The sequence below is a fragment of the Callorhinus ursinus genome, unplaced genomic scaffold, assembly GCF_003265705.2.
Source record: "Callorhinus ursinus isolate GAN/ISIS: 27379988/994484 unplaced genomic scaffold, GSC_fseal_2.0 scaffold29, whole genome shotgun sequence".
Classification (NCBI taxonomy): domain Eukaryota; kingdom Metazoa; phylum Chordata; class Mammalia; order Carnivora; family Otariidae; genus Callorhinus; species Callorhinus ursinus.
This window is the reverse complement of record NW_027397091.1, coordinates 1,038,558-1,062,719: the sequence shown is the minus strand read 5'-3', so window position 1 is coordinate 1,062,719 and position 24,162 is coordinate 1,038,558. Positions and strand designations below refer to the sequence as shown.

The 24,162-nt window shown below is 49.9% G+C and overlaps 1 protein-coding gene across 6 annotated transcripts in view; it reads left to right on the top strand.

The window, feature by feature from the left end:
- UBOX5 (U-box domain containing 5) overlaps nt 1-17,037 on the top strand; it is a 39,354-nt gene extending 22,317 nt beyond the window's left edge. For 3 of the 6 annotated variants that reach the window (XM_025876010.2, XM_073878321.1, XM_073878322.1), the window contains 4 exons: nt 8,278-8,372; nt 10,490-11,690; nt 13,647-13,808; nt 16,286-17,037. In XM_025876010.2, the coding sequence (XP_025731795.1) occupies nt 8,319-8,372; nt 10,490-11,690; nt 13,647-13,808; nt 16,286-16,701 (1,833 nt within the window). In that variant the 5' untranslated portion in view covers nt 8,278-8,318 and the 3' untranslated portion in view covers nt 16,702-17,037. Of the gene's footprint in view, nt 1-5,586; nt 5,610-8,277; nt 8,373-10,489; nt 11,691-13,646; nt 13,809-16,280 lie in introns of those variants that run through there. The other 3 variants (XM_025876011.2, XM_025876012.2, XM_025876013.2) reach the window with 3 other exon arrangements.
- The last annotated feature ends 7,125 nt before the right edge of the window (nt 17,038-24,162 follow it).

Here is a 24,162-nt window from a genome sequence, read left to right as displayed (position 1 = left end):
TCCCTACTCTGAATGTCATTTGCGGAAAGCTCTGTTGCAAACTTTTATATTCCATAGTCACTGTCGGAAGGAGGTCCCATCATGCTCAAGACTTGTGGACAGGACCATTTCATTTATTTTTTCTTTCTTTTTCTTCTTTCTTTTTTTTTTTCACAAGACTCGTAGAGAATGTTTGTTACAGCATTTTTTCATAGTAAAAAAATTACAAACAACATGTAATAGGGCAATGGAAAAATAAACCGTTTTTAGTCCTCCAATTGAATATTATGGAGAAGTTAAAATGAATAAATTAGATACCAACATTTCAACATGGGAAACCTTAGAATAATAATGCTGAATGGAAAAGCCAGTTGTGAGATGATGTGCATGGTATAATATCATTAAGGTACATTAAAAATACATTAAGACCACTGCATATTGTTTATAGATACACACATACCCAATACTGATTCGAATGAGAGACACCAACATCAGATAGAGTTTGCCTCTTGGTAAAAAAGGAGAAGAAATAAGGATTAGTGTGGGTTTTGTTTGTATCTTTTCAGTTTTTTCTTAACACCAAAATGAGAAGCAAACATGGCAAAATGTTTACATCTGCTAAAGCTAGGTGGTGGGTATAAGAGTGTTTACTATATTACTTTTTTTTTTTAAAGATTTTATTTATTTATTTATTTATTTGAGAGAGAGAGAGCACATGAGAGGCGGGAGGGTCCGAGGGAGAAGCAGACTCCCTGCCGAGCAGGGAGCCTGATGCAGGGCTCGATCCCGGGACTCCAGGATCATGACCTGAGCCGAAGGCAGTCGCCTAACCAACTGAGCCACCCAGGCGCCCGTGTTTACTATATTCTTTACCTTTTTATCTGAAATACTTCCTTTAAGAAAGGAAAAAGAATCTCTAATGGAAACCGACGTGTTATCTCCTTATAAACCTTTGTTATCTTGCTGTCTTATAATGCTTCAATTATCTGGCTCCAGGCTACTTCTCTGAACTGCAGAGCACTTTAGCCATGATCCGTGGCCCTCGGTTTATACTCAGACCCAGTCTCTCTTGTACCTAGATGCCAGCTTTGGAAAAGGAGGCTCTCATTTTTAAGTATTTACTGAAGTAAATGTATAAGTAAATAAGTATTTGCAGGAGTTCAGGTAACATGGTTATTTCCCAGGCAGGGCTGAGGAGAGTCTTCCTGGGTGAGGCTGTCTACATTTTCATATGTTGAGCTGAGCCATTCTTTTTTCCTGGATTTAGCATTAAGGCAGGAAGCACTTGACCTTAAAAGATCAGGGGTGTTGGAACCAGAAAGGTGATAAGATCACATAAAGGCCTTGAAGGCAGACGGAGTCCTAGAGAATCCTACAGTGTTTGGACATCACTATTTGCCAAAGAAACAGTTACTGTCATTTGTGAGATGGTTTCAAAAGGATCTGCCAGGGCGCCTGGGTGGCTCAGTTGGTTAAGCGACTGCCTTCGGCTCAGGTCATGACCCTGGAGTCTCAGGATCGAGTCCGCATCCATCAGGCTCCCTGCTCCGCGGGGAGTCTGCCTCTCCCTCTGACCCTCCCACCTCTCATGTGCATTCTCTCTCTCAAATAAATAAATAAAATCTTAAAAAAAAAAAAAAGGATCTGCCACTCTTCCTCCATGGCACAGTCATTCGTTTCAGTTTGATCTCCAGTTGTTTAAGTTGTTTCAGTCACCCCCCCCAATTCTTATTAGTAGGCTTTTTTTTTTAATTGGTGCCTGGCTGGCTTAGTCGGTAGAGCATGTGACTATTGATCTCAGGATTGTGAGTTGGAGCCCCTCGTTGGGTATGGAGATTACTTTAAAAAAAATAAAATGTTAAAAAAAAATTTAAGGGGTGCCTGGGTGGCTCATTTGTTTAAGCAACTGCCTTTGGCTCAGGTCATGGTCCTGGGGTCCTGAGATCGAGCCCCACATCGGGTTCCCTTGTTCCGTGCAGAATCTGCTTCTCCCTCTGCCCCTCCCCTCTTCTCGTGCTCGCTCTCTCTCTCAAATAAATAAATAAAATCTTCAAAAAAAAGGTTTAAAACGAAAAAAATAGGCTTTAATTTTTTAGAGTGGTTTTAGGTTTACAGAGAAATTGAGCAGATAGTACGGAGAGTTCCCTTATACCTCCTCTTGTTTGCATACCATTTCTTCAAATACTAACATCTTGCATTAGTGTGGTACATTTGTTATAATTGGTGAGCCAGTATTGAAACATTATAATTAACTGAAGTTCATGTAAATTAAGGATCACTGTGTTGTATGGTTCTGTGGATTTTGACAAATGCCTAATGTCACATGTCTATCATTACGGTATCATGCAGAATAATTTCACCACCTGACCATTTCATTTTTATCTCTGTATTCCAGTGTCTAGCACAGGGATTATAAATGTTATATGAATGTGCAATAATATCTTGTCTAAAATTAGACAGGAGCAATCAAATTCAGTGGAATTTGAAAAACATTTAAAGAACAGTCTGACACAACCAAATAGAGCCTATCCTAGGAATAAAAGGATGGTTTAAAATTAGAAAAATGTGCTATCTCTCATTAGTCTGTCAGATAAGAAAAATAATAAAACTCAATATATAGAGAAAATCAGAATTCAAAGCCTATCCCTGATTTTCAGAAAACTCTGAAAATTAGAATGCTTTATTAACATAAAAAGAATATTTCAATCAGCATTATTTCGGAGATGATACACTAGAACCATTTTCTAATGGAAAAAGACAAGCATGGTAACTCTATTATTATTTCATATAATTCTGGAAGTTCTAGCTTTGTCTAGAGACAAAAGGGTTACCGTTTTGAGAAAGAGGCTCTCATTATTAAGATTGTAGAAACCCCCCCTAAAAAAACAACTGAAAATCTGTTAAAATAATTGGTTTAATAAGATAGCCAAACATACTATAGATACCCAAGTGAAAAAGTTTCCTCTATATAGCAAAACTGGTTAGAATAATTAATGAGATAAAAGGATCCTATTAATAAATAGCCACCTTAACAAGAGACATGTAGGACTCCTTAAGAAAAAAAGTCAAAATTGTACTAAGACAAAAATTGACTTAAGATTTTTATGTTTCTTTTCCTTAAGATTATTTATTTGAGAGAGAGCAAGAGAGAGAGCATGAGCGGGAAGTGGGGTTAGGGGCAGAGGGAGAGGGAGAAACAGACTCCCTGCTGAGCCAGGAGCCCGATGTGGGGCTCGATCCCAGGACCCCGGGATTATGACCTGAGCTGAAGGCAGATGTCCGACCATCTGAGCCACCCAGGCACCCCAAAGAATGATCCTCTTAACAACCTAATAAAACAGGAGCCAGCTTCATAGAGGTGTTTCTTAAGAAATTCCTTGCTAGGGCGCCTGGGTGACTCAGTTGGTTGGGCGACTGCCTTTGGCTTGGGTCATGATCCTGGAGTCCCGGGATCGAGTCCCACATCGGGCTCCCTGCTCGGCGGGGAGTCTGCTTCTCCCTCTGACCCTCTTCCCTCTCGTGCTCTCTATCTCTCATTCTCTCTCTCTAATAAATAAATAAAATCTTTAAAAAAAAAAAAAAGAAATTCCTTGCTAATGGGCCACACAAAAAATCAGTAGTTGGTAAAGCTATTTGCAGCGGTTCCAGGAGTGTGGTGATGGCTGTGTATGGGATTTGAACATGAGGGTGGTCCAGTACACTGCCCTGAGGAGCAGCTCAGGGGGAGGATATGTTATAGAGACTACAGTTAGGATTCCCAGCTGATGTGTCGTGCTACCCTGGTGTCCTGTGAATTTTCACAGATAGGCCACTAATTTTTTTTTTTTTAAGATTTCATTTATTTATTTGACAGAGAGAGACAGCAAGAGAGGGAACACAAGCAGGGTGAGTGGGAGGGGGAGAAGCAGGCTTCCCGCTGAGCAGAGAGCCCGATGCGGGGCTTGATCCCAGGACCCTGGGATCATGACCTGAGCCCAAGGCAGACGCTTAATGACTGAGCCACCCAGGCGCCCAGGCCACTAAATTCATTTTAAAAAATGAATGGCGTGAAAGCCTGACCTAAGCGTGTTACATTTATCTTTGCCACAGCTGAGGATCCACACTGCTAAGCAGCCTATCAGGTGGTGGTCTGGGATATGAATGCAGCAGTCGGGGGCGGGGGGCAGGGAGGAAACAGGAGGTGCCACTTAGACTCTCATTACAAAGAATATAATGTGGATGGACTGAACAGTCTCCATAAATATTCTCTCAAATTAGATTTTGGTAAGTGCTGTGAAGAACAAGTGAACTACGTCTGGTCAGATGTAGGTCCATACGCTTTCACATTTGGCTAATGGTATTAACCACCTCTTAGGAAGGCTGAGAAGCCTCGTGAGGTAAGATGCTTGAATAGAGAGCTAGCGTATCTAAAGATTTTCCTAAAATAACAGCTTGAGGCTTGATCCAATACATGTTGAAAGGGGCAGTCAAGGTCAAGGTTTCCAAATTTCTACATTGTAGAGCATAGCCACATTAATTTAGGTTTGGGAGAATTGATTTTTAAAAAATGAATGGTATGAAAGCCTGACCTAAGTAAGAGGGGAAAAAAAATAAAACAAAGTTGTTAAGTGTCCATATAAGTTCCTGGTAAGGGGCTGCTGGGTGGCTCAGTTGGTTAAGCATCCGATTCTTGGTTTCGGCTCAGGTCATGACTTCATGAGTCATTGGATCTAGCCCCATGTTGGGCTCCATGCTTGGGGAGGGGTCCACACTCAGTGGGGAGTCGGCTTGAAGATTCTCTCCCTCTGCCCCTCCCTCTGTGTACTCTCTCTCTCTCAAATAAATAAATCTTAAAAAAAAAAAAATTCCTGGTAAATCCTTCAAGGTAAATGGTGTCCAAGTAGATAGTAACCAGAGTGGTTTGGAAGGTTTAGAAGCCGGCTTCACCTCTCTTTAAGCCACAGTGTCTTCGTCTGCAAACTAAAGACATTAGTATCCACTTGAGGGCTAACCAGTTAGTAAGATTAAAACTGAATAAAATCCCTGATGGCCTTCTCTAAGCCATTTTATGTATGTGTTTTTCTAGCCAAAGTTGTGTTTTGTTACTAGAGGGTCCTTGTCTCATGACTCACTAGTTGTTGTTTGTGTTGCTATGACACGGTGCAGATAAAACCTTGTATCTTGTCCTGCTGGTTGGAGGGACAGTCAGAGTCTCCCCTCTCAGGGTGTCTGAAGGGGGATTTTTAAAGTTATGAGGTAGCTGAAGTTTGGAAGCCCTTTGCCTTGCCCTCATCCAGGTCACCTCTCCAGTCCGACTGTGGGAGCAGGTATCAGGTGATAGCTGAGCCAGGGTTAAAGGCAAAGGGCACAGTAGTCCTGAGGGTGGTCACTTCTGGGCAACTTCATTTCACACTGCCATTTACGATTGAGTTGGGTCCTCGGATAATATTGGAAGACTTTTCCATTTGGCTTCATACTCACAGGTAAGCCCTTCATCGTGGCTTCCAGAGGACCCCTGCCCAACTTGTTCTGGTCCTGGCATTTAAGTTCTCAGAGAAATGAATGTCATGATGTGTAGAATAAATGAAAGTTAGAAGCCCACAGTGTGAAGTGTCCCAAGAAGATAGCAAGGAGAGAGGAAGAAGGTAAAGGTGAGTGAACTCAGTGCCTCCCGCTGGGAAATCAGGTCCACACTTCAAGGAGCTGACAGCGTTTCTCTGTGGGTTTGTTTTTGTCCCTGAAATTCAGAGAGAGAAAAGGCCTAAGAAGTGGACGGTGGGGTGGAGGTAATTGCAGACCTGGGGCCCTTTATCTGACTCATCTGAACCACCTCTCAGCATTTTGATGTAATGACACAGTTTCTGTCTCTTTGCTTGTTCTTAGCAAAGCCCCATCCCATCAGAACAAAGCCCGAGGACAGGGTGGCCCACAGCAGTGCCTGACCTCACCGTTCGCTCAGGGCCAACCCAGCTCACACTCGCACATCTGTTATGTCACCACCTGTGTCACTGTCATCTGTCTTCCTTTGGCATTTTAGGCTGGCTTTTCCAGAAGAAGTGTTTTGTTTCCTTGGTCTGGGCTTTATATTCATTTTACTGCTTCTATATTCAATTAAAGTCAATGGCTTAATTGTACATTGAAAACAAAACCAAAAGACTTAACAAGAAGCCACTGCCCTGACTGGGCAGGAGAACTGAGGGCAGTGCTACTCTGAATGTGCTCTGGTTTCCGGACCAAGAAGGGGCACATATAAGGGCCCTGAGAATATTTGCAGGTGCAATTCCTTATACACTCATTTTTGAGTTGTTGTGGAGAACAAGAAAAGTGTCAGAAGCCAGAGACGTTAACACAGTCTTCCCCTGGGGGGGAAAAAAGAATTCTGTAAACTAGTCCATGTTGATTCCAGGCCAGATTCTAGAATATTCTTTTTTTTTTTTAAAGATTTATTTATTTTTATTTTGAGAGAGTGAGAATGAGAGAGAGAGAGAGAGAGTACATGAGAGGGGGGAGGGTTAGGGGGAGAAGCAGGCTCCTTGCTGAGCAGGGAGCCCGATGCGGGACTCGATCCTGGAACTCCAGGATCATGACCTGAGCCGAAGGCAGTTGCTTAACCAACTGAGCCACCCAGGCGCCCTAGAATATTCTGACAGAGAGATGGGCATGCATGCCTCATAAAGTGTGAAGTACTAAGAGTTTCAACACAGGTTCACAAAGAATAGGAGACTTTAGGCCAAGGGTTTTCTACATCATCAGATTCATCTCCCTCTTTTTTTTTTTTAAGATTTTATTTTTTTTGAGAGAAAGCAGGAGTGAGAGAGATCACAGAGGCAGAGGGAGAAGCACACTCCCCGCTGAGCAGGGAGCCCGAAGTGGGGCTCGATCCCAGGACCCCGGGATCATGACCTGAGCCGAAAGCACCTACTGATCATGATAACACAGACCCCAGAGGGTAACCTTGTCCCTGTTGGGCTAACAGTTTTTGTTGTCTTGTCTGCCAGATAGAAAAACATAGAATGCCTGGCTGGCCTCACCCAAGGAGTTCAGAGCCGTTGGCAAGGCCTGCTGCTAGGAGGGCTATTTCTAGTGGTTTCCCTGCTTCTGTACAAAGAATACCAAAGGCTTTTGGACATTGATCTTTGTTTTTCTTCCAGTTTTATTGAGCTATTCATTGACATATCACATTGAATAAGTTTAAGATGTACCACATAATGATTTCAATATTTGTATATAATACAAAATGCTTACCATAGTCAGTTTAGTTAACATCCATTATCTCACACAGTTCCAGCTTTTTTCCTTGTGATGAGAACTTTTCAGGTCTACTCTCAGCAACTTTCAAATATACGATACAGTGGTAACTATAGTCACTGTGCTGTGCGTTTCCTCCTCAGAGCTTATAACTACATGTTAGTACCTTGTGACCAGCTTCACCCATTTCCCCCAGCCTGGACATTCGTCATTAAATTTGTCCTTCTGTGGTGCTTTCCAAGTCTAAGATTTTCTGTTTCTCAATGATGGTGTTTTGTACTCTTCTTTTTTTTTTTTTTAAAGATTTTATTTATTTATCTGAGAGAGAGAGAGTGAGAGACAGAGAGCATGAGAGGGAAGAGGGTCAGAGGGAGAAGCAGACTCCCCGCTGAGCAGGGAGCCCGATGTGGGACTCGATCCCGGGACTCCAGGATCATGACCTGAGCTGAAGGCAGTCACTCAACCTACTGAGCCACCCAGGCGCCCTGTTTTGTACTCTTCTAATTTTTTGTCTTAATAAGAAAATGCAATTGCATTGACAGGTGTTAAATGACAAAGATGCCTAGCACTGTGATTATTTTCTGTGACCTGTTCCGTTCGGAACCCTCTGGCTGCATAGTTCTATTCTCTATGCTCTGCCACTTTTGACTCTCTCTTTCCCTTGGGGAGCCCCTTGCAGAGCTGACAGGCCCTTGCCTCCAATGGGTCCATCTGTCAGCCAGAGAACCAGCAGTCTTGGCCAAGCTGCTCAGTGTGCAAGAGAAAGCCCCTCTATCGGGGCGCCTGGCTGGCTCAGTCGGTGGAACATAAGACTCTTGATTTCAGGGTTGTGAGTTTGAGCCCCACGTTGGGGTAGAGATGACTTAAATAAAACTTAAAAAAAAAAGCTCCTCTGCAATTTTTCGGTGACTCATTCTTCCCTAGCATTACATGTATGATACGATGAGACCATTCTCATGTGCGTGGAAGTCTTTATTACCCTGTTTGATTCTCTTCCCTTAGGAATCAACTCCTAAAAGTTTAGAATTGAACTTTAACTTGTCTAATACCAAGTTTTGTTTTTTATTGAAGGCTATTTCTGATGCTTGGAAGCTACCCTTTCAGCCACAAAGATGGTCATCAATCTTTGCCTCCCACAGTTCAGACCAAGAATTTATTGCAACAAGGTAAGCAAAACAAGTATATGCACATAAATATACGATGGCTACTTTTCATGTTTTTCCCCATACCTGCCTTGTGTATGTGGAGGTGTAATGTGCTTTCACCTTCTCTGTTTTAGATCCCACCAGGTGACACTTAAGTAAGCATGGTCAGGCCCCACAGCTAGAATCATACAGCACTGTTAGAAGGTGAGCTGTAGCTCATTTTCTGGAGGGTCGTATTCATTGTGCTCTTCCCTCTGATGATAAAATTTAATTCCGCTCAAAGTCCTAGTGAAGGTAGAGATACTGTCTCTCCCCTGCCGTTCTTCCCGCTTACTTCCCATGCTAGAGATGATGGCTTGTATTTGTTATTTGGATTCCTTCTTTATTATTTGAATTAAGCTGCTTCCCCTTTTGTGCAAAGGAGGTTATCTTTCCACAGCCCGGAGCAAGGAGTAAGGAAACTGCAAGGGGAGATCTGAACCCTCCCCTGATTTGGACCTTCTGCACACAGCGTACTATTTCAGGTTCCCAGACTGTGAAACTGATTTCTGCCAACGGAGACACAATTTCCCCCTGCCATCTGAAAAGAACATTCCTATGAAACCTTTCATAAGCTGAAATAGTGTAAAATGAAGATTATCCCCTGCCTTCCGAAAGTTCACCTTAGGCCACTTTGCTTTTACGAAAGGCCTATATTAGTGTGATAATGACTTTTCTTCGTAAAAGGAAAAATTCTCTCTGGATTTCTTTTGGTTGGTAAAAACAGGTACTAATGTAGGTCTTTCATAAAAGCAAAGTGGTGTGATGTGAGCTTTCAGATGGGGGGGTACCTGCATCTTAAAATCTCTACCTGTGGGGCGCCTGGGTGGGGGTGGCGCGCCTGGGTGGCTCAGTCGTTAAGCGTCTGCCTTCTCCTTGGGTCATAATCCCATAATCCCAGGGTCCTGGGATCGAGCCCCGCGTCAGGCTCCCTGCTCCCTGCTCAGCAGGAAGCCTGCTTCTCCCTCTCCCATTCCTCCTGCTTGTGTTCCCTCTCTCGCTGTGTCTCTGTCAAATAAATAAATAGAATCTTAAAAAAAAAAAAGATCTCTACCAGTTATAACAAATACTGGAAATTTAAGAGGGGAAGAAGTTACTCACATTCCCACTCCATAGCATATTCACTGTTCTAGATTTCCCGTAGTCTTATGGTCCTTGTTTCTGAACACACCTTTTTTTAACCAAGTTCCAACAATCATAGATTTACAAGATTGTTCATTGTGCCTTGCTAGGGAAACCAATTGGTAAAGTCCAAATACAAAATTAAGAACTTTAGTGAACATCTTTGTTTTCCCCTAAATCTCTCTGGTTTCATCCTCTGAAATAAGAAAAAAAAAAAACAAAACATTGGTATATCAGCTTTTTTTTTTCTCAGAGACATTATTTTGAAGGAATTTTTGGTTGGGTTGAGCAGAGTTTTGTTCGTATTTTTTTTTTTTTTTAAAGATTTTACTTATTGGGGCGCCTGGGTGGCTCAGTTGGTTAAGCGACTGCCTTCGGCTCAGGTCATGATCCTGGAGTCCCCGGGATCGAGTCCCACATCGGGCTCCCTGCTCAGCAGGGAGTCTGCTTCTCCCTCTGACCTTTCCGCCTCTCATGTGTTCTCTCTCTCTCTCATTCTCGTTCTCTCAAATAATAAATAAAAAATCTTTAAAAAAAAAAAAGATTTTACTTATTTATTTGGCAGTGAGAGACACAGCCAGAGAGGGAACACAAGTAGGGGGAGTGGGAGAGGGAGAAGCAGGCTTCCCACTGAGCATGGAGCCCGATGCGGGGGCTCTATCCCAGGACCCTGGGATCATGACCTGAGTCGAAGGGAGCCGCTTAACTGACTGAGCCACCCAGGCGCCCCTTGTTCGTATTTTTTAAGAATAGGCAGTACGTAGGAACAAGTTGCCCTCGGCCTTTGAGCCGAACTTGAGTGCTTCCCCCCGCCCCAAAAAAACCCAGGAGAATTCGGTGTGATAGGGAGCATTTTAAATGAGGAACTTAATACTTTCTTTAAATAATTTTCTTAGAAGTGGCAAGTTCTTGAAAACTGGTTGTCTTCATTTGGATCTCATCAAATGAATGCATCTCGTATTTGTCATTAACTTTAGATATCAGCTGATGGTTATGAAGTAGAAAATCTCATCTCTGAAGACCTCACAAAGAGAAGTCATGGTTTTAGGACAGAGTATTTCATTAAGCCACCAGTCTATGTGACAGTTTCCTTTCCCTTCAGTGTGGAAATCTGTAGGATTAACATAGACCTCACAGCTGGGGGAGGCCCGAATGTCACAGGCCTGGAAATGTACACGTCCGCCTCACCCAGCAGAGCGTGTTGGAATGCCCCCGAGTGCCGGGCCCCGGGCCCAGCCGAGCCATCCATCCCGGACAAGGAGGCATTCACCTTGGTAGGCAAAGTCTTACTGAAAAACCAGAGCCAAGTGGTGTTTAGTCACAGGGGCTTCAAGGCCAGGCCACCTTTTGGTCCAATGGAAGCCACACTCCCCTCTCCCGCTGTTGTGGCACAGGAGCTCTGGAATAAAGGGGCTCTTTGTCTTAGCCACGTGGCCCATCTCAAGATCTGTATCACCCATGTGACAGGCAGCGGTATCCCTTGCATCAAACGGTTGGAAGTGTGGGGTCAGCCAGCTAAAACCTGCTCTCAGGAGGTGATAGACAGTGTCCTGCTGCTTGCCTCCGAGAGCCTCCCTCAGGACTTGGCTCTGCAGGCTCCCGCCTTGCCCATGGAGAGTGACTGCGATCCCGCAGGCCTGTCTGAGGGCCAGCAGGCCCCCTCCAGCCTGCGGGAGCTAGCCGAGGTAATTCGGGATGTGCCTGAGGAGTTCCTGGATCCCATCACCCTGGAGATCATGCCTTGCCCCATGCTGCTGCCCTCGGGCAAGGTCATCGACCAGAGCACACTGGAGAAGTGTAACCGCAGCGAAGCTGCGTGGGGCCGAGTGCCCAGCGACCCTTTCACGGGGGTGGCCTTTACTCCGCACTCCCAGCCCCTGCCTCACCCCTCCCTGAAGGCCCGGATTGACCATTTCCTGCTCCAGCACTCCATTCCTGGCTGCCATCTGCTCGGGAGAGCACAGACTGCGTTGGCAGTGACCCCCTCTTCCATTGCTCTGCCCTCTCGGAAAAGGAAGATGGAGCACGCTGAACACGCCCCAGACGGTAGCCTCGGTATCAGTGCTTCCTGTTTCTCTACCACAAGCCTTCTGGTCTCACCCACTACCTCAGAGCACCCCGCTAAGAAAATGAAAGCTGCCAGTGAGCTGGGGCTGACGCACATGGACTGCTCAACAGGTACTCCACGTCCTACGTCCATGTCCGTGGTCATCCCTACGCTTCCCACATGACACTTGGCACTGTTGCCCTGTGCTTTATGCCTTGCCACCTTAAATTATCCTCACATTTACTGGTGTAAAGCACTACACATGCATGATCTCATAGCTTCTCTGGTCAGGAATCCAGGCGTGGTTTGGCTCTGCCATCTGCTTCACAGTCTTCCACAGCCACGGTCACAGTGTCTGCAAACCAGATGGAAGTCACAGTCTTGTTTAACCCAGTCGTGGTGGTGACATCCTATCATGTTTGCTATATCCTGTTAGAAGCGAGTCGCTGAGCCCAGCCCACACTCAAGGGGTGGGGGTACCCGGGTACCCAAGGCAGGAGTATCTGGAGGTGGGTCTCATTGGGAACCATTTCAGATGCTCTCCCACACCATTGATTCTTATTTCGTTCAGTGGTGGTTTTTTTTATTTGTTTGTTTTTATCTAAGATTGGTGGTTGAATTTTGTCTAATGCCTTTTCAATGTCAATGGAGATGATGCTACAATTTTTCATCCTGAGATCTTTTAATATGAAAAAATACATTAATAGGCTTCTTAATATTGAATAGCCAGTACTACATTCCTGGAAGAAACTCCCTTTGGTCATGCTTCTTTTAATGTTTGGCTTGGTTCTGTTTGCTAGTGTTTTATTTTGGATAAATAATTTGGACTGTCATGTGTATGTATGCATGGGCACATGCCATCTTTGGTCATGTTTTGTTATCAAAGATTTATTTGCTCCATAAGAAGAATTAAGAAATTTTCCTTTACTAAACTTTAGAACAGTATAATAGAGTGCTCACTTTGGCAGCACATAAACTAGAACAATATAATAATATTAGGATCATTTACTCTTTTACATATTTGGTAGAATTTGCCCATGACTGTTTGTGCCGGGTGTTTTGGAGATAGCTCTTTGACACTTTTTTCTTATGAAAATTGGTCTGTTTAGATTTTATCATTCTTCTAATTTCCTCTCTTACTGTAAAAACCATAGGCAAATAGTGTGCTTAAAGGTTACATCTGGTTTTGAGTATAAGTTTTAGTTAACATGACCCTCAGAAACTCCTGGAAGCATCCGAGGTGCAGTGGGGTGGGACGAGGAAAGGTCCTCAGACCGGGCGGTCTCTGAGGTCTCCAGTAGTGTTGGCCTTGACAGATTTGTGGATGACACAGGACCGTGCTGACCTGTGCTTCAAGGTCCCAGGCAAGTCCTACAAACTGTAGACAAAGCGTTCTACTCTCTGCTTTAGGGCAGTTTTGTGAACCCTGCTACCAGGCAGGTCTCTGGGTTCTTTCGTGAACAGCTGTCCCCCTCCCCCTTTGCCTTCACCCTCAGCCCACTGCTTGGCTTTCTGTGGACCACACCGAGAAGGTCCCTTAGATCATGGAGTGGGCAGAGTGAGGTCTTTGTTACTCCACTTGGTAATGACCACTTTGCTTTACTCAGCAGGAGGGAGAGGACACAAGTGCCCAGAGGGGCAGGCCAGTGGCCCTGCGGAGTGGCAGGGGCCCCGGAAGAGAGGAGACGAGGAAAGGCTGCTGGTGAGGCAGTGGACAGGGAGCAGGGGCACAAGGCTGGGCCTTCACCCAGTCATTTCCTTGGCCTGCAAGACCTGCAGAAAGTAGGGTGCAGTTCCGCAGGGGAGCCACCAGGTGGCCCGGGCCTGCCCCGCAGTTTGTCCAAGAGGAGGAAAGCTGGAGCGGAGCCCAGGAACCCTGGAAGCTGGGTGGGATGGGTCCCCAGGGCTTTAACTGCTAATATTCTGTCATCACAATTCACGAGTGGACATTACGGAGGAGGTTCTTTACATTTGTGTCCATTCGAAGCTGGAAGTGCTGTTCGAGTAGTCCTCCAAGGACTTACGGCTTGCTCTTCTCTTTTACTGAACCTCTCTCTGGATATTGTGGTCTGTGCATCTCTTGTCAGGTCCGGTGTCCCATGAGCAGAAGCTGTCACAAAGCTTGGAAGTTGCCTTGACGTCGACCCTTGGCTCCATGCCCTCCTTCACAGCTCGGCTGGCCAGGGGGCAGCTCCAGCAGCTGGGCGCGAGAGAAAGCAGCACCTCCTGGAGGCCAGGCGCCGGCTCGGGTAACCAGGGCCCCATCTGTCTCCTGGGAGCCCTGGAACAGGAGGCTGGGCTTTGCCTCCGGGGCTCTGCCGACCCCCATGCCCGGCTTCCTCAGCCCTGGCGCTCGGGCCTCGGGGAGACCCCAGTCTCTTTCCTTTTCCGGGGGCAGTTGAGGAGCTCCTGTGAAGTGTAACTCTTCACAAGAAAGGCTTTCTTTAGTTGAGTCTTAGTAATTCTGTGGGCTTAGGGCTTGGCAGCTCTGTGGTGTTTCGGTGAGATCTAATATTAATTGTTCTGTCCTAAGGACTTTTGTTTGTTTCTCCTTTGTTTAGTTTTCATATCTAGTCCGTCTCCCATCCGACCTGTGTGTGGTTTATTTTATGGAACTATGGAGGGAGTCTGGCGTTGTCCTCTTCATGCCTTCCTGTCAACATTGTCCCTGGTGTTTCAGCAAAGAACTGGGGCAGCTTACTGAGCCAGTTTTTGCCTACCCTGAATCTGGGACCACATTAGATGATAGAATCAACTAGGCTACAAAGTGAGAGAACCTGCTGGAATGCTGGGACGGGTTTTACAAGATGAAGCCTGAAGGAGCTCATGATAAGGCGGACACTCGATTCCTGCTGCCCCTCCAGACCTGGGCTGAGCTCTTGTCTGGATCCCAAGCGATCTTAGCTCTTCCGCTTCTCATACCCACCCCCCTGTCTCTCTGATTACGTTTCCACCCTGGCCAGCCCCCAGAACCTTCTTGTCCAGGTCACCGGCAGTTTCCATGGACTCCAAACCCAGCGGTCACTCACCCTCTCAGCAGTGGCTGATGCGGCTTCTTAGCACCACCTTCCCAAAACACCTTCTCGCTTGGCCTTCTGGATGGCACACTCTTCTCCCTGTTTTCACCATCCCTTTATAGTTTCCACTGCTGACTCTTCCATCTCTTCCAGACTCTGGTCCTGGACCCTCTTCTCTGTCCTCCCAGCAAGAGCCCACCGGCCGGTGACCACCTATGCTCACCTGTAGCTCCTTCCTCTCCTTGGAGCTCAGACCCCAACCTCCCTGACAGCTGCCTGGCACCTCCACATGGGAAACTCATGGATATTTCTTGAGTGAAATTCTAACTCAGAACTGCAAACACCCTCTGGAGGATCCCCCCCGCTCCCGTAACCCCACTGCTGATAAAGAGCAGCATCTTCTACCCTTTGGTCAGGCCTGTAACGTGGACATCATCCTTGGTTTCCTTCAACATTCCTGATATCCGTTCATCCCCAGGTCCTGTTGGTACTCCTCAATACCTGTCGGTATTCATGCCTCAGAGCCCCGTTCTCTGCTGCCCCCCGGCCCCAGCTCCTGTGCCGTGGCCCCCGTCTCCTTCAGCAGCCCTGCAGCTCCCTGGCAGCCACCCTTGCCCGTCGCTCACGGGAGCCAGAGGCGTCTTCTTTTGCTCTCAACCAGCTCGTGGCTCTGCACTTCTTAGACGCCTCTCAGGGCATCCGGTTGAGCTTTGAATAACATCTAAACTCCCGCTGCCTGTGAAGGCCTGCATGCCCCAGCCCGCCCCCGGCCCCCCTTTGCGGTCTCGCCCGAAGCCAGTCTCATACGTCACACCTCTGGGTCCTTTCTTTCATGGACCGGCCATTTTCTCGGTTTGGTTTGGTTTGGTTTGGTTCTAGACCAGCCATTCTTTGTACTTGCTCTCCCTTTCTTTCTGCATGGCTGGTCCCTTTTCTTCCCCCAAGAGGCCACCCTGACCCTCTCCGGAGGGGTGTGGACTGGGGAAGAAAGAGCAGCGTCCCAAGGCCAGGGCCACAAGAAAAGGAAGCGCAGCGGGTGCAGTTCGGGGAGGGGGTGGCAGGACTCAGCCTGTGTGGCCCCCATTCGGGGAGGCCCTGCAGGAAGCAGGGAAAGAGAGCCTGCAGCACGGGAAGGGGGTCGGCAGGTCAGGAGGGGGCTGCTGGGCTGAAGAGAAGCAGGTGCCGGGCTCAGCGGGCAGGTCTGCTGCAGACAGACCTCAACCCTGCCTCTCTGGTACCCTCCTTCCTCCGCTGACCTGCCCGGCCCCTGCTGCACCTGACCCCTCTCTGCTTTTTCCTTGTCTTGTGGCATCTCGCCTTGTAGTTTTGTTGTCAGGATGCGCTTGTGCCCCACTCTGACCTTGGCAGCCTGTCCCAGTGGAAAGTAAGTCCTGCTCGGAGACCAGGAGGGAGGGCTCGGTGTGGCCTGCCTGCCCTCAGAAGCCAACTTTTCTTGAGCACTCATTGGAGCACCAAGATTTAATCATTGAGGGGAAGCCTCCCAGGTTCCCAGGCTCCCCAACACCCTGTCCTCCCGGATCAGCCAGAAGTGGCCTCGGGAGGGATACAGCCATGCTGCCACAGGGGTGGAGGGTGGGGAAGCTTCTTGTCCCGCTCCAGGCATCTGCCCGGCCATTGGGACGGGGCCTGAGCGAGGGGGCCGCTTTCCCTAACCTTGGCTTATTTTCCTCCCTAATTTACCAGAGCAGCCTGGGAGCGTCCCGGGCCCCGAGTGCGCCTCCTGCAAAAGAGTGTTTTCTCCCTACTTCAAAAAGGAGCCGGTGTACCAGCTTCCCTGCGGCCACCTCCTGTGCCGGCCGTGCCTGGGCGAGAAGCAGCGCTCCCTGCCCGTGGCCTGTGCCACCTGCCGGCGGCCGTTTGCCAGCCAGGACGTGCTGCGGGTCCACTTCTGAGTGAGCAGCCTCGGCCCAAGAAGACCCGTCGAGGGGAGTCGCTGAGAGAGTGGGGGTCAGGATCCCCTGAGGTCTGGCCAGGGCCCCAAGCACACAGGGGCCCTTTCTTCCCCAGGGGCTTTCCCCTTTGTTTCCTTCCACAGTGTAGCACACGGGCCAGAGTATGGGGTGGGAGGGGGCACCCCACTCCTGCTCAAGTGGCAATAGGATAACAAAGCCATAGTTTGGGCTGGGAGGGATGGGGGACTATCCCTGCCCTCCTGTGCCTCCCTGCCACCCCACCCCCTTCCCCTGCCAGAGCCCAGGGCCTGTGAGAGCCGGCCCCACCCTGCTGGGGGGCCCCCCCGACGTGGTCCGTGCACACATCCCAGCCCCGCAGGGTAGACGTGAGTGCAGCACAACAGACTGTGGCTCGGAATCTCGAAGACAGCTTCCGCCTTCGGTGTCACCCGGAAGCCGGGAGTGCTCCGTGGTGGGGGTCTGGAGTGAATGACTCAGCCCCCAACTGGCAGACCACTCCGAGCCTTAATAAAGTGATGGTTGACGTCTTTCCGCTGTGGGCTTCCTCCTGACAAAGTGCCTGTCTGTCGTCATATGTCTGTCCCCCACTGGCACCCACACCAAGTGGGGCTGTCACAGGGCAGCCTCGAGCCGGCCCGGCAACCCCATCAGGCTGCAATTCAGGTCAGTGGCCTGACAGACGAGAAGTCACATTTCGGGATGCATCTGACGTGCGAGGGTTTGCACGTGGGTGTGAGCGCCAGTGGGGAGGCCCGGCACCCACCGAGCTGCTGGCCGCACTGCCCTCTGAGGCCCACCGACCTTTGCTGCACGGGGCCCCTGGCAGAAGTACTTAAACAACTCGGCTGCATTCTTTTCACTCAAAATTTAGTTTTGTGGCGTCCCAGGGGAAACTCTGTGCTCCTACAACTGTTTACTGCATGGAAGATTCTAGTTGCTGGAACAATGTCCGTGAGAAAGTGTGCCGGACCCTTCCCTGCTCCCCGTGAGTCCCTGTGAGTCTGCGGGAAGGAGGGCCTGGCGGTGCTGCACCAGTTCGTCGTGAGGTTTCAGGCACGCACTGTGGGCCCCGAAACCCCAGCCGCCTGCTCTCCTCCCCTCCCACAGGCCCGCTGCCTCCTCTGCCCCGGGGCGGGGGGGGGGGTAGGGGGCAGGGAATGAGGCGCTGGCAGGGAGGAGCGGAGCTTATTACAAAAGCTTACTAAAAGCTCTGATTCTTGGACTCTAGTCCAGACCCAGGAATTTAGAGATCTGGGGGTGGGGCTAGAGATTCCTAGGGGGTTTGTGTGTCCCCAAAGGAAATTCCTCCCCCTGCCTCAGGCGGCAGCCTTGCCTGAGACTTCAGGGTCTGTACTGGTGGGCTTTCCTCTTAGCCAGTGAGGCCCCTGGGTGCTCTTTGGCTTTAAAGGTCTGGGCCTTTCCAGATTCCTGCCTTACCCTCCTTGCCTCAATGTATTGTAAGAAAAGCCCCACATTTGTGGCAGAAGCGGCGCTGGGGGTGGGGAGATTCCATTCCTCAGCCTGTGGTGGCCTCAGGGTAGCAGCCCCCTCAGCCCTCCCGGGCAGGTCCACTACTCAGGAGCCCTGCCGTCTGGGGGTGCCTGCTGTTTGGGGGCCCCCTGTCCGCCCCACCCCAGGGAGCCAGAGGCAGCTGCTTCCAGTGTGGGGTCTGCATGAGGCACCCCCAGATAAGGGCAGAGCTGTCTCCCCGCCTATGGAGGGGCCTCGTGATCTGCCTTTCAAACTGGCTCCTGCTCCCCAATTGGCCCTGGTGGGAAACCAGGCTTGGGAGCCCCTGGGGAGGACAGTTCCTGTCCTGTGCCCAGGTGGAGCCACACCCATGTCCTTGGACATGCATCCGTTTTGATCTTACTCTTTTTTTTTTTTAAGCTCTATACCCAACATGGGGCTTGAACTCAACGACCCCAAGATCAAGAGTCACATGCTCTACCGACTGAGCCACTCAGGCGCCCCTTTACCTTAGTCTAGAGAGTCCCCCAAAAGGATGTGGTCTTTCACCACCCTTGCCAGAACGCTAAGCATGGCCGGGCTGATTCTCTCCCTTAGAAAATGGGAATAACCATTCTCTTGCCACCAACGAGGCTCAGAGGGCAGTTTACTTCTCAGCAGCATCCCCAGGCCAGGCACAGAGCAGCTGACCAGTGAGCACGGAGCTGGGCCCCACTGACTCTGAGAAGACTCAGGAGCGCAAAGCCTCGATGTGGCCCGCTGCCCCCTCGCCCGGCCGCAGGTCCCGCGGGGTCACACGTCTTCCCCTTTCCTCTGTCATGTACTCGAGACACCAAGGCTGTGTGGGGCGCGCAGCCCTGGGCCCTCTGAGAGCGGGGGCCTGGGCCCCAAATCTCCATCTGTGAGGAGCAGGGCGACCTGGCGTCCTGGCCATTCTTCCTGAGGGGCTAAGGAAGTCTTCAGTCCTTGGCCGCTCTGTGGCCCGATTCGGGTCGTTCGCTCCAGGCTGGGGCCCCGCCAGCCCCGGGGACAGCGGGAGGGAGGGCCGCTCAGAAGTCCTGAAGGTAGAAGAAGTAGAAGAACCAGACGGCTAGGAAGAAGATGAGCATCTGCTCGGTGCTCACAGAGTAGTACTCCATGTCCTGGCAGCCTGGCGGCAGCGCCCCACAGCACCTAGGGCCCCGAGCCCTGGGCCGCACTGCCGCCTCCCGTGCATCTTCAGCCCGAGGCCACTCCGCTGCCAGGAGCTTTTCCATCCCCCAGGAAACCAGCCCTCTGCCTCGGGGGTTGCTGTAAGTAGGTCTGCAGACAAAGCGACTTGCCCCTGGAGGAAGCTGCGGCCCTGCCGGGCTTCTAGGCCGCTCCTTGGCTGCTTGCCTCCCGCCTGTGGGGTTGTGATACTGGGCCAGCTGCCATTGTGAGGGCTCTGGGCGGGGCGGGGCGCCTCAGGGCTGTCCCCCGCCACCCTCGCAGGGCCCCCCCGCCCCCTCCCCCCAGCCCCTCCACAGCCTGCACTGGCCTACCCGGCCCCTGCCCACTGGCTCCCGCAGATCTTTCCTTCCAGTTCTAGGCCGAAAGGGGCTGGCTGGGCTGGGAATCAGCCAAAGATGCTCTGTCCAGCTACCTGTGGCAGAGGCCATAGCCCAGGCTCCACCCCGCGGTAACGCACTCCCTCTCTTACAAAGAAATGCCACAGATCAGAGGGGTGACGAATCTTGAGAGTGGCTCAGGGATGAAGGGAGGATGAAGGAAGAAGAGGCAGCCTGGTGGCCTTTGGCACGTTTTCTCCACCAAGGTTTGTGCCAATAGCAAGATGATGCTACCTGCAACCACATTATTGAGACGCGACCACACAAACATTGTGGGTTGGGTTTTTTCCCCCTTACAATATCTTTCTATAAGGGGAAAAAAATACGTATATATGCTGTGTGGTTCTGTTGACTGCTCTTTACCTTACCGTTTTTTTCATGGACATTTGCCCTTGTCTTAGACACTATTCTTATTATCAAAATCATTTGGAAAAACAAGCCAGAATAACCAGGAAAACCCTGGAAATGAACAGTTTGGGTTGCATGGGGAGAGCTAACCCTTGAATACACAGACCAATGAAACAGTTAAAAATCCAGCCGACCAACAGAGAAAGATGGATGTTTCACGAAGTGGTACTGGGGCTGCTGGAAGAAGGAAACCATCCAAGAACTAGAAGAAAGTGGAAAATGGGATGACTGGGAACCTGGGAGTGAGGAAAATGTTCCTCATTCAAAATCCAGATACAGTGAGAGAAGATTGACAAATCTGACTACACTGAAATTAAAAAAAAAAAACCTTGTACAAAGAATAGCAAGCTACCATTAGCAAGGTAAAAAGTAAATTACAACCTGGAAAAAGTATATTTGTAAGGTGTATTACAATGGTTCCTATAGCTTCTAAAAATAAAGATTCATAAAGAAATGCACACAGCCTCTTAAACATGTCAGAAGATGCTCAACCTTGCTCACAATATGATAAAATAAAAGCAACCCCGAAACACTATCTCTTGTTTAGCAGATGGGCACGCGTCTCAAAGTGGGGCCGCACTCCACTGCTGGGGCTGTGGGCTAACAGGTGCTGCCATGCACCGCGGGTGGCAACGCGAGCTCTGCGGAGGGCGACGTAACAGTTTCTAGCAAAGTCACATGTACATGGACCCTCTGACCCAGCCATCCCGCTCCCAGGATTGTAGCCCAAAGATTCTCTGGCAAAACTCGGAGAACAACTCTGGCGCCACCGGAAGCGGCAAGCAACCTGAGCAGCGGACCCAGGTACCCCCGCGGGGCCTGAGGAGCCGTGTCGCCCCCTTGCGGAGGACCCAGGAACAAGTGGTTTACACCCACGTGTGATTGGGCATATATTATCATCAAGGAGGTTATGGAGACTCTGAAGGCCACCCATGTGTGTTTAAGAAAAAACACAAACTTTGCATTCAAAAGTTTTTTAATAAAGTTTCTACATATTGAGTACACTCGGGGGAGGGGCCGCGGGGGGCATCCTGCTGAGTGCTTTGTTTGTATGACCTCGTTTAATCCTTGTGTCTCTTTTTTTAACTTAGCTTTCCAGACAACATGGGGCTTGAACTTACGACCCCGAGAACTAGGGTCGCATGCTCTAAAGACTGAGCCAGCCAGCCCCCGCCCCCCAATCCTTAACTCCTAAAGGAGGAAACTGAGGCTCAGGTCCATGAAGAGCTCAGCTGACTGACTCCAAGGCCACTCTTAACCCCTCAGATGCTTTACTGGTGGCAGAGGCTGCCAAAGAGCAGACTCAATGGGGCGCCTGGGTGGCTCAGTCGTTAAGCGTCTGCCTTCGGCTCAGGTCATGATCTCAGGGTCCTGAGATTGAGCCCCGCATCAGGCTCCCCGCATCGGGCTCCCTGCTCAGCGGGAGGCCTGCTTCTCCCTCTCCCACTCCCCCTGCTTGTGTTCCCTCTCTCGCTGTGTCTCTCTCTGTCAAATAAATAAATAAAATCTTAAAAAAAAAACAAAAACAAAGAGCAGACTCAAGTCCCCTCTATAGGAGTGGCCTGAATGCTACAGCACAGCTTTCGAACGTTAAAAAATATTACACGTCTAGGCACAAAAATAAAAGCTGTTCTGCCGAACAAAGATTCAGCACAGTTCACTTCATGTAAGTGGGGAAATCTGCTTGAGATATGAATGGAAAAGTACCCATCCTGTGCGGCTGCTGAAGGAGGAGGGTGTAGGAAGGAGCAAGGAGTCAGACAGGGAAGGAGCAGGTGCAGAGCGGCCCTGGAATGGTCTGTGGCAGGCTGCGGCGGGGACTGGCCTGCCCCCCCAACTGTGCTGGGCTTGCCACCCTGCAGACCGCACCCCGAGATGTGGGATGTGTGTGGCTGAGGGAGATGCTGTTTGAAAGAGAAACTAGATGAGTGGGAAACAGTAACCCAATGAGCCCTGTGTGGTCCTGGTGGGGCGGGAAGGCATGAAGGATGGACAGACTGGGGGCGCCTGGGTGGCTCAGGAGTTAAGCGTCTGCCTTCGGCTCAGGTCATGATCCCAGGGTCCTGGGATCGAGCCCCGCATCGGGCTCCCTGCTCGGCGGGAAGCCTGCTTCTCCCTCTCCCACTCCCCCTGCTTGTGTTCCCTCTCTCGCTGTCTCTCTCTGTCAAATAAATAAATAAACTCTTAAAGGAAAAAAAAGGATGGACAGAGGGGGGGTCCGTCCCAGGAAGGTTGTTGGGAAGCAGAGGCAGGAGTAGGGAGGAAGGTGGGCAGTCTGATAGCCTCTAAACCAGTGGAGAGAACTGGGTTTGAAAAGATAGTGGGTAGGGACACTTGGGTGGCTCAGTCAGGGGAGCATCCGACTCTTGATCTTGGGGTTGTGGGTTCGAGCCCCATGTTGGGTGTAGAGATTTCTTAAAATCTTAAAAAAAAAGAAAGAAAGAAAGAAAGGAGAGGTGGGTAGAGAATCACGGTTGAGGGAGGCAGAGACAGGCTGGCCTCCCCTCCCATGGTTCCCGATACCCTCCCCTTGGGTCCAGGGCCCAAACATTAATCGTGACTCAGCTGATGAAATGCAACCCCATGGCTCATTAATTAGGAAGCCTGTAATTAGCCTGTCTCAGGAACCAGGATCCTCTAGAGAGAACCCCTCTCTCCTGCCTTCCTCCCCCTCCCACCCGAAGGATGAGATCAGGCTTGGTGGGATCTGGCCCCTGGGAATGAGGAGGGGCAGGGGAGCATGAACACCCGGGGAAATGAGATGCTGGGGCACGCGTTTATGCATGAGATGGCCTTGCCCATTGACCCTAGGTAATGAGGCGACGGAAATGACAGTAGGCGCCTCCACCCTGAAAGTTTCTGGGGGCAGGCTGGGTGCGACTGGCTAGATCTGGCCCAGCTTGGTCTGCAAAGCAGTGATCACTGCAGTTCAGTCTCAGAGCCAGCCGGTCTGGGGCAAAAGAAACAGATTCAGCAACCCAAATGCCATCTCACACAGGGCTGTTACTCAACAACACCTCCTAAAATCCCTCTTCCTCCGTCCACCTCCCGTTCACCTCCCTCCCACGCCCCTTCTCAGCATGCTGATCCATCACCTCCCTTTCCCAGACTCCTTGGAAAAATCGATCTCAAACCTTAGTCTTCGTCCTTTCCTCCTGACTTCATGCCACTGTGACTATTTTATTTTTTTTTATTTTTTAAAAGTTTATTTATGTTTAAGTGATCTCTACCGCCAGCGTGGGGCTTGAACTCACAACTCCAAGATCAAGAGTCGCATGCTTTTCCAAAAGAGCCAGCCAGGCACCCCCAACTGTGACTCTTTTAAATAACCAGTTGCCGGGGCGCCCGGGTGGCTCAGATGGTTAAGCGTCTGCCTTCTCTTAACTCTGGATGGGCTTGCGGCTGCTCTGACCAATGGGGTGTAGCAGCAGTGACCCTATGTGATTTCGGAGGCTGTCATAAAACGCCACATCACTTCTGCCTCATTTGCTGGGACACTCTTAAAGCCCTTGTTTGCTAGAACACTCCTCAAGCACTCTGGAAGCTGGAACATTCAAGAAGTCCAACTATCCCGAGGCCACCAAGCTGTGAAAAGCCACACAGAGAGCCCAGCCTGTGGGTCATCCCCGTCCAGGTGCCGAGGCATGTGAATGGAGAAGTCTCCAGATGATTCCAGCCCCTAGCCGTTCACACTTTCCAGCAGAGGCCCCGGTCACTGTGGAGCAGAGAAGAGCTGTACTTGCTGTGCCTTGTTTGGACTCCTGACCTGCGGAACCTAGGATCATAAGATCATGGTGGTTCTGTGTCACTGCCTTTTGGAGAGGTTTGGTATACAGTGGTAGTAACTGGAACAATGACAAGATCTTAGACAGCTGCTACGGGGAGAGCTGGGGTGGGGGTGTGTGTTGGGGGGAAACCAGGAAGGCAAAGCTAGAGTCGTCCTCAGCACAGAGGGGGAGGGGAAGGCCTAAAGATGTCCCTCTCCTAACACCTCACGTTCTGACCCGCGTCTGTGGGCAGGCGGCGCAGAGAGAGGAACGTGACACTCCCTGGGCTGGCCACTAACTCCGGCATTTACTCGAGACCCACCGCAGCGTCCGGGGACCCCCTGAAGAGAAGGACACTGTCTAGAGGGGTGGAGAGCCAGGGAAACACGTGAATCAAGCATTCTCGGCATACACGTCA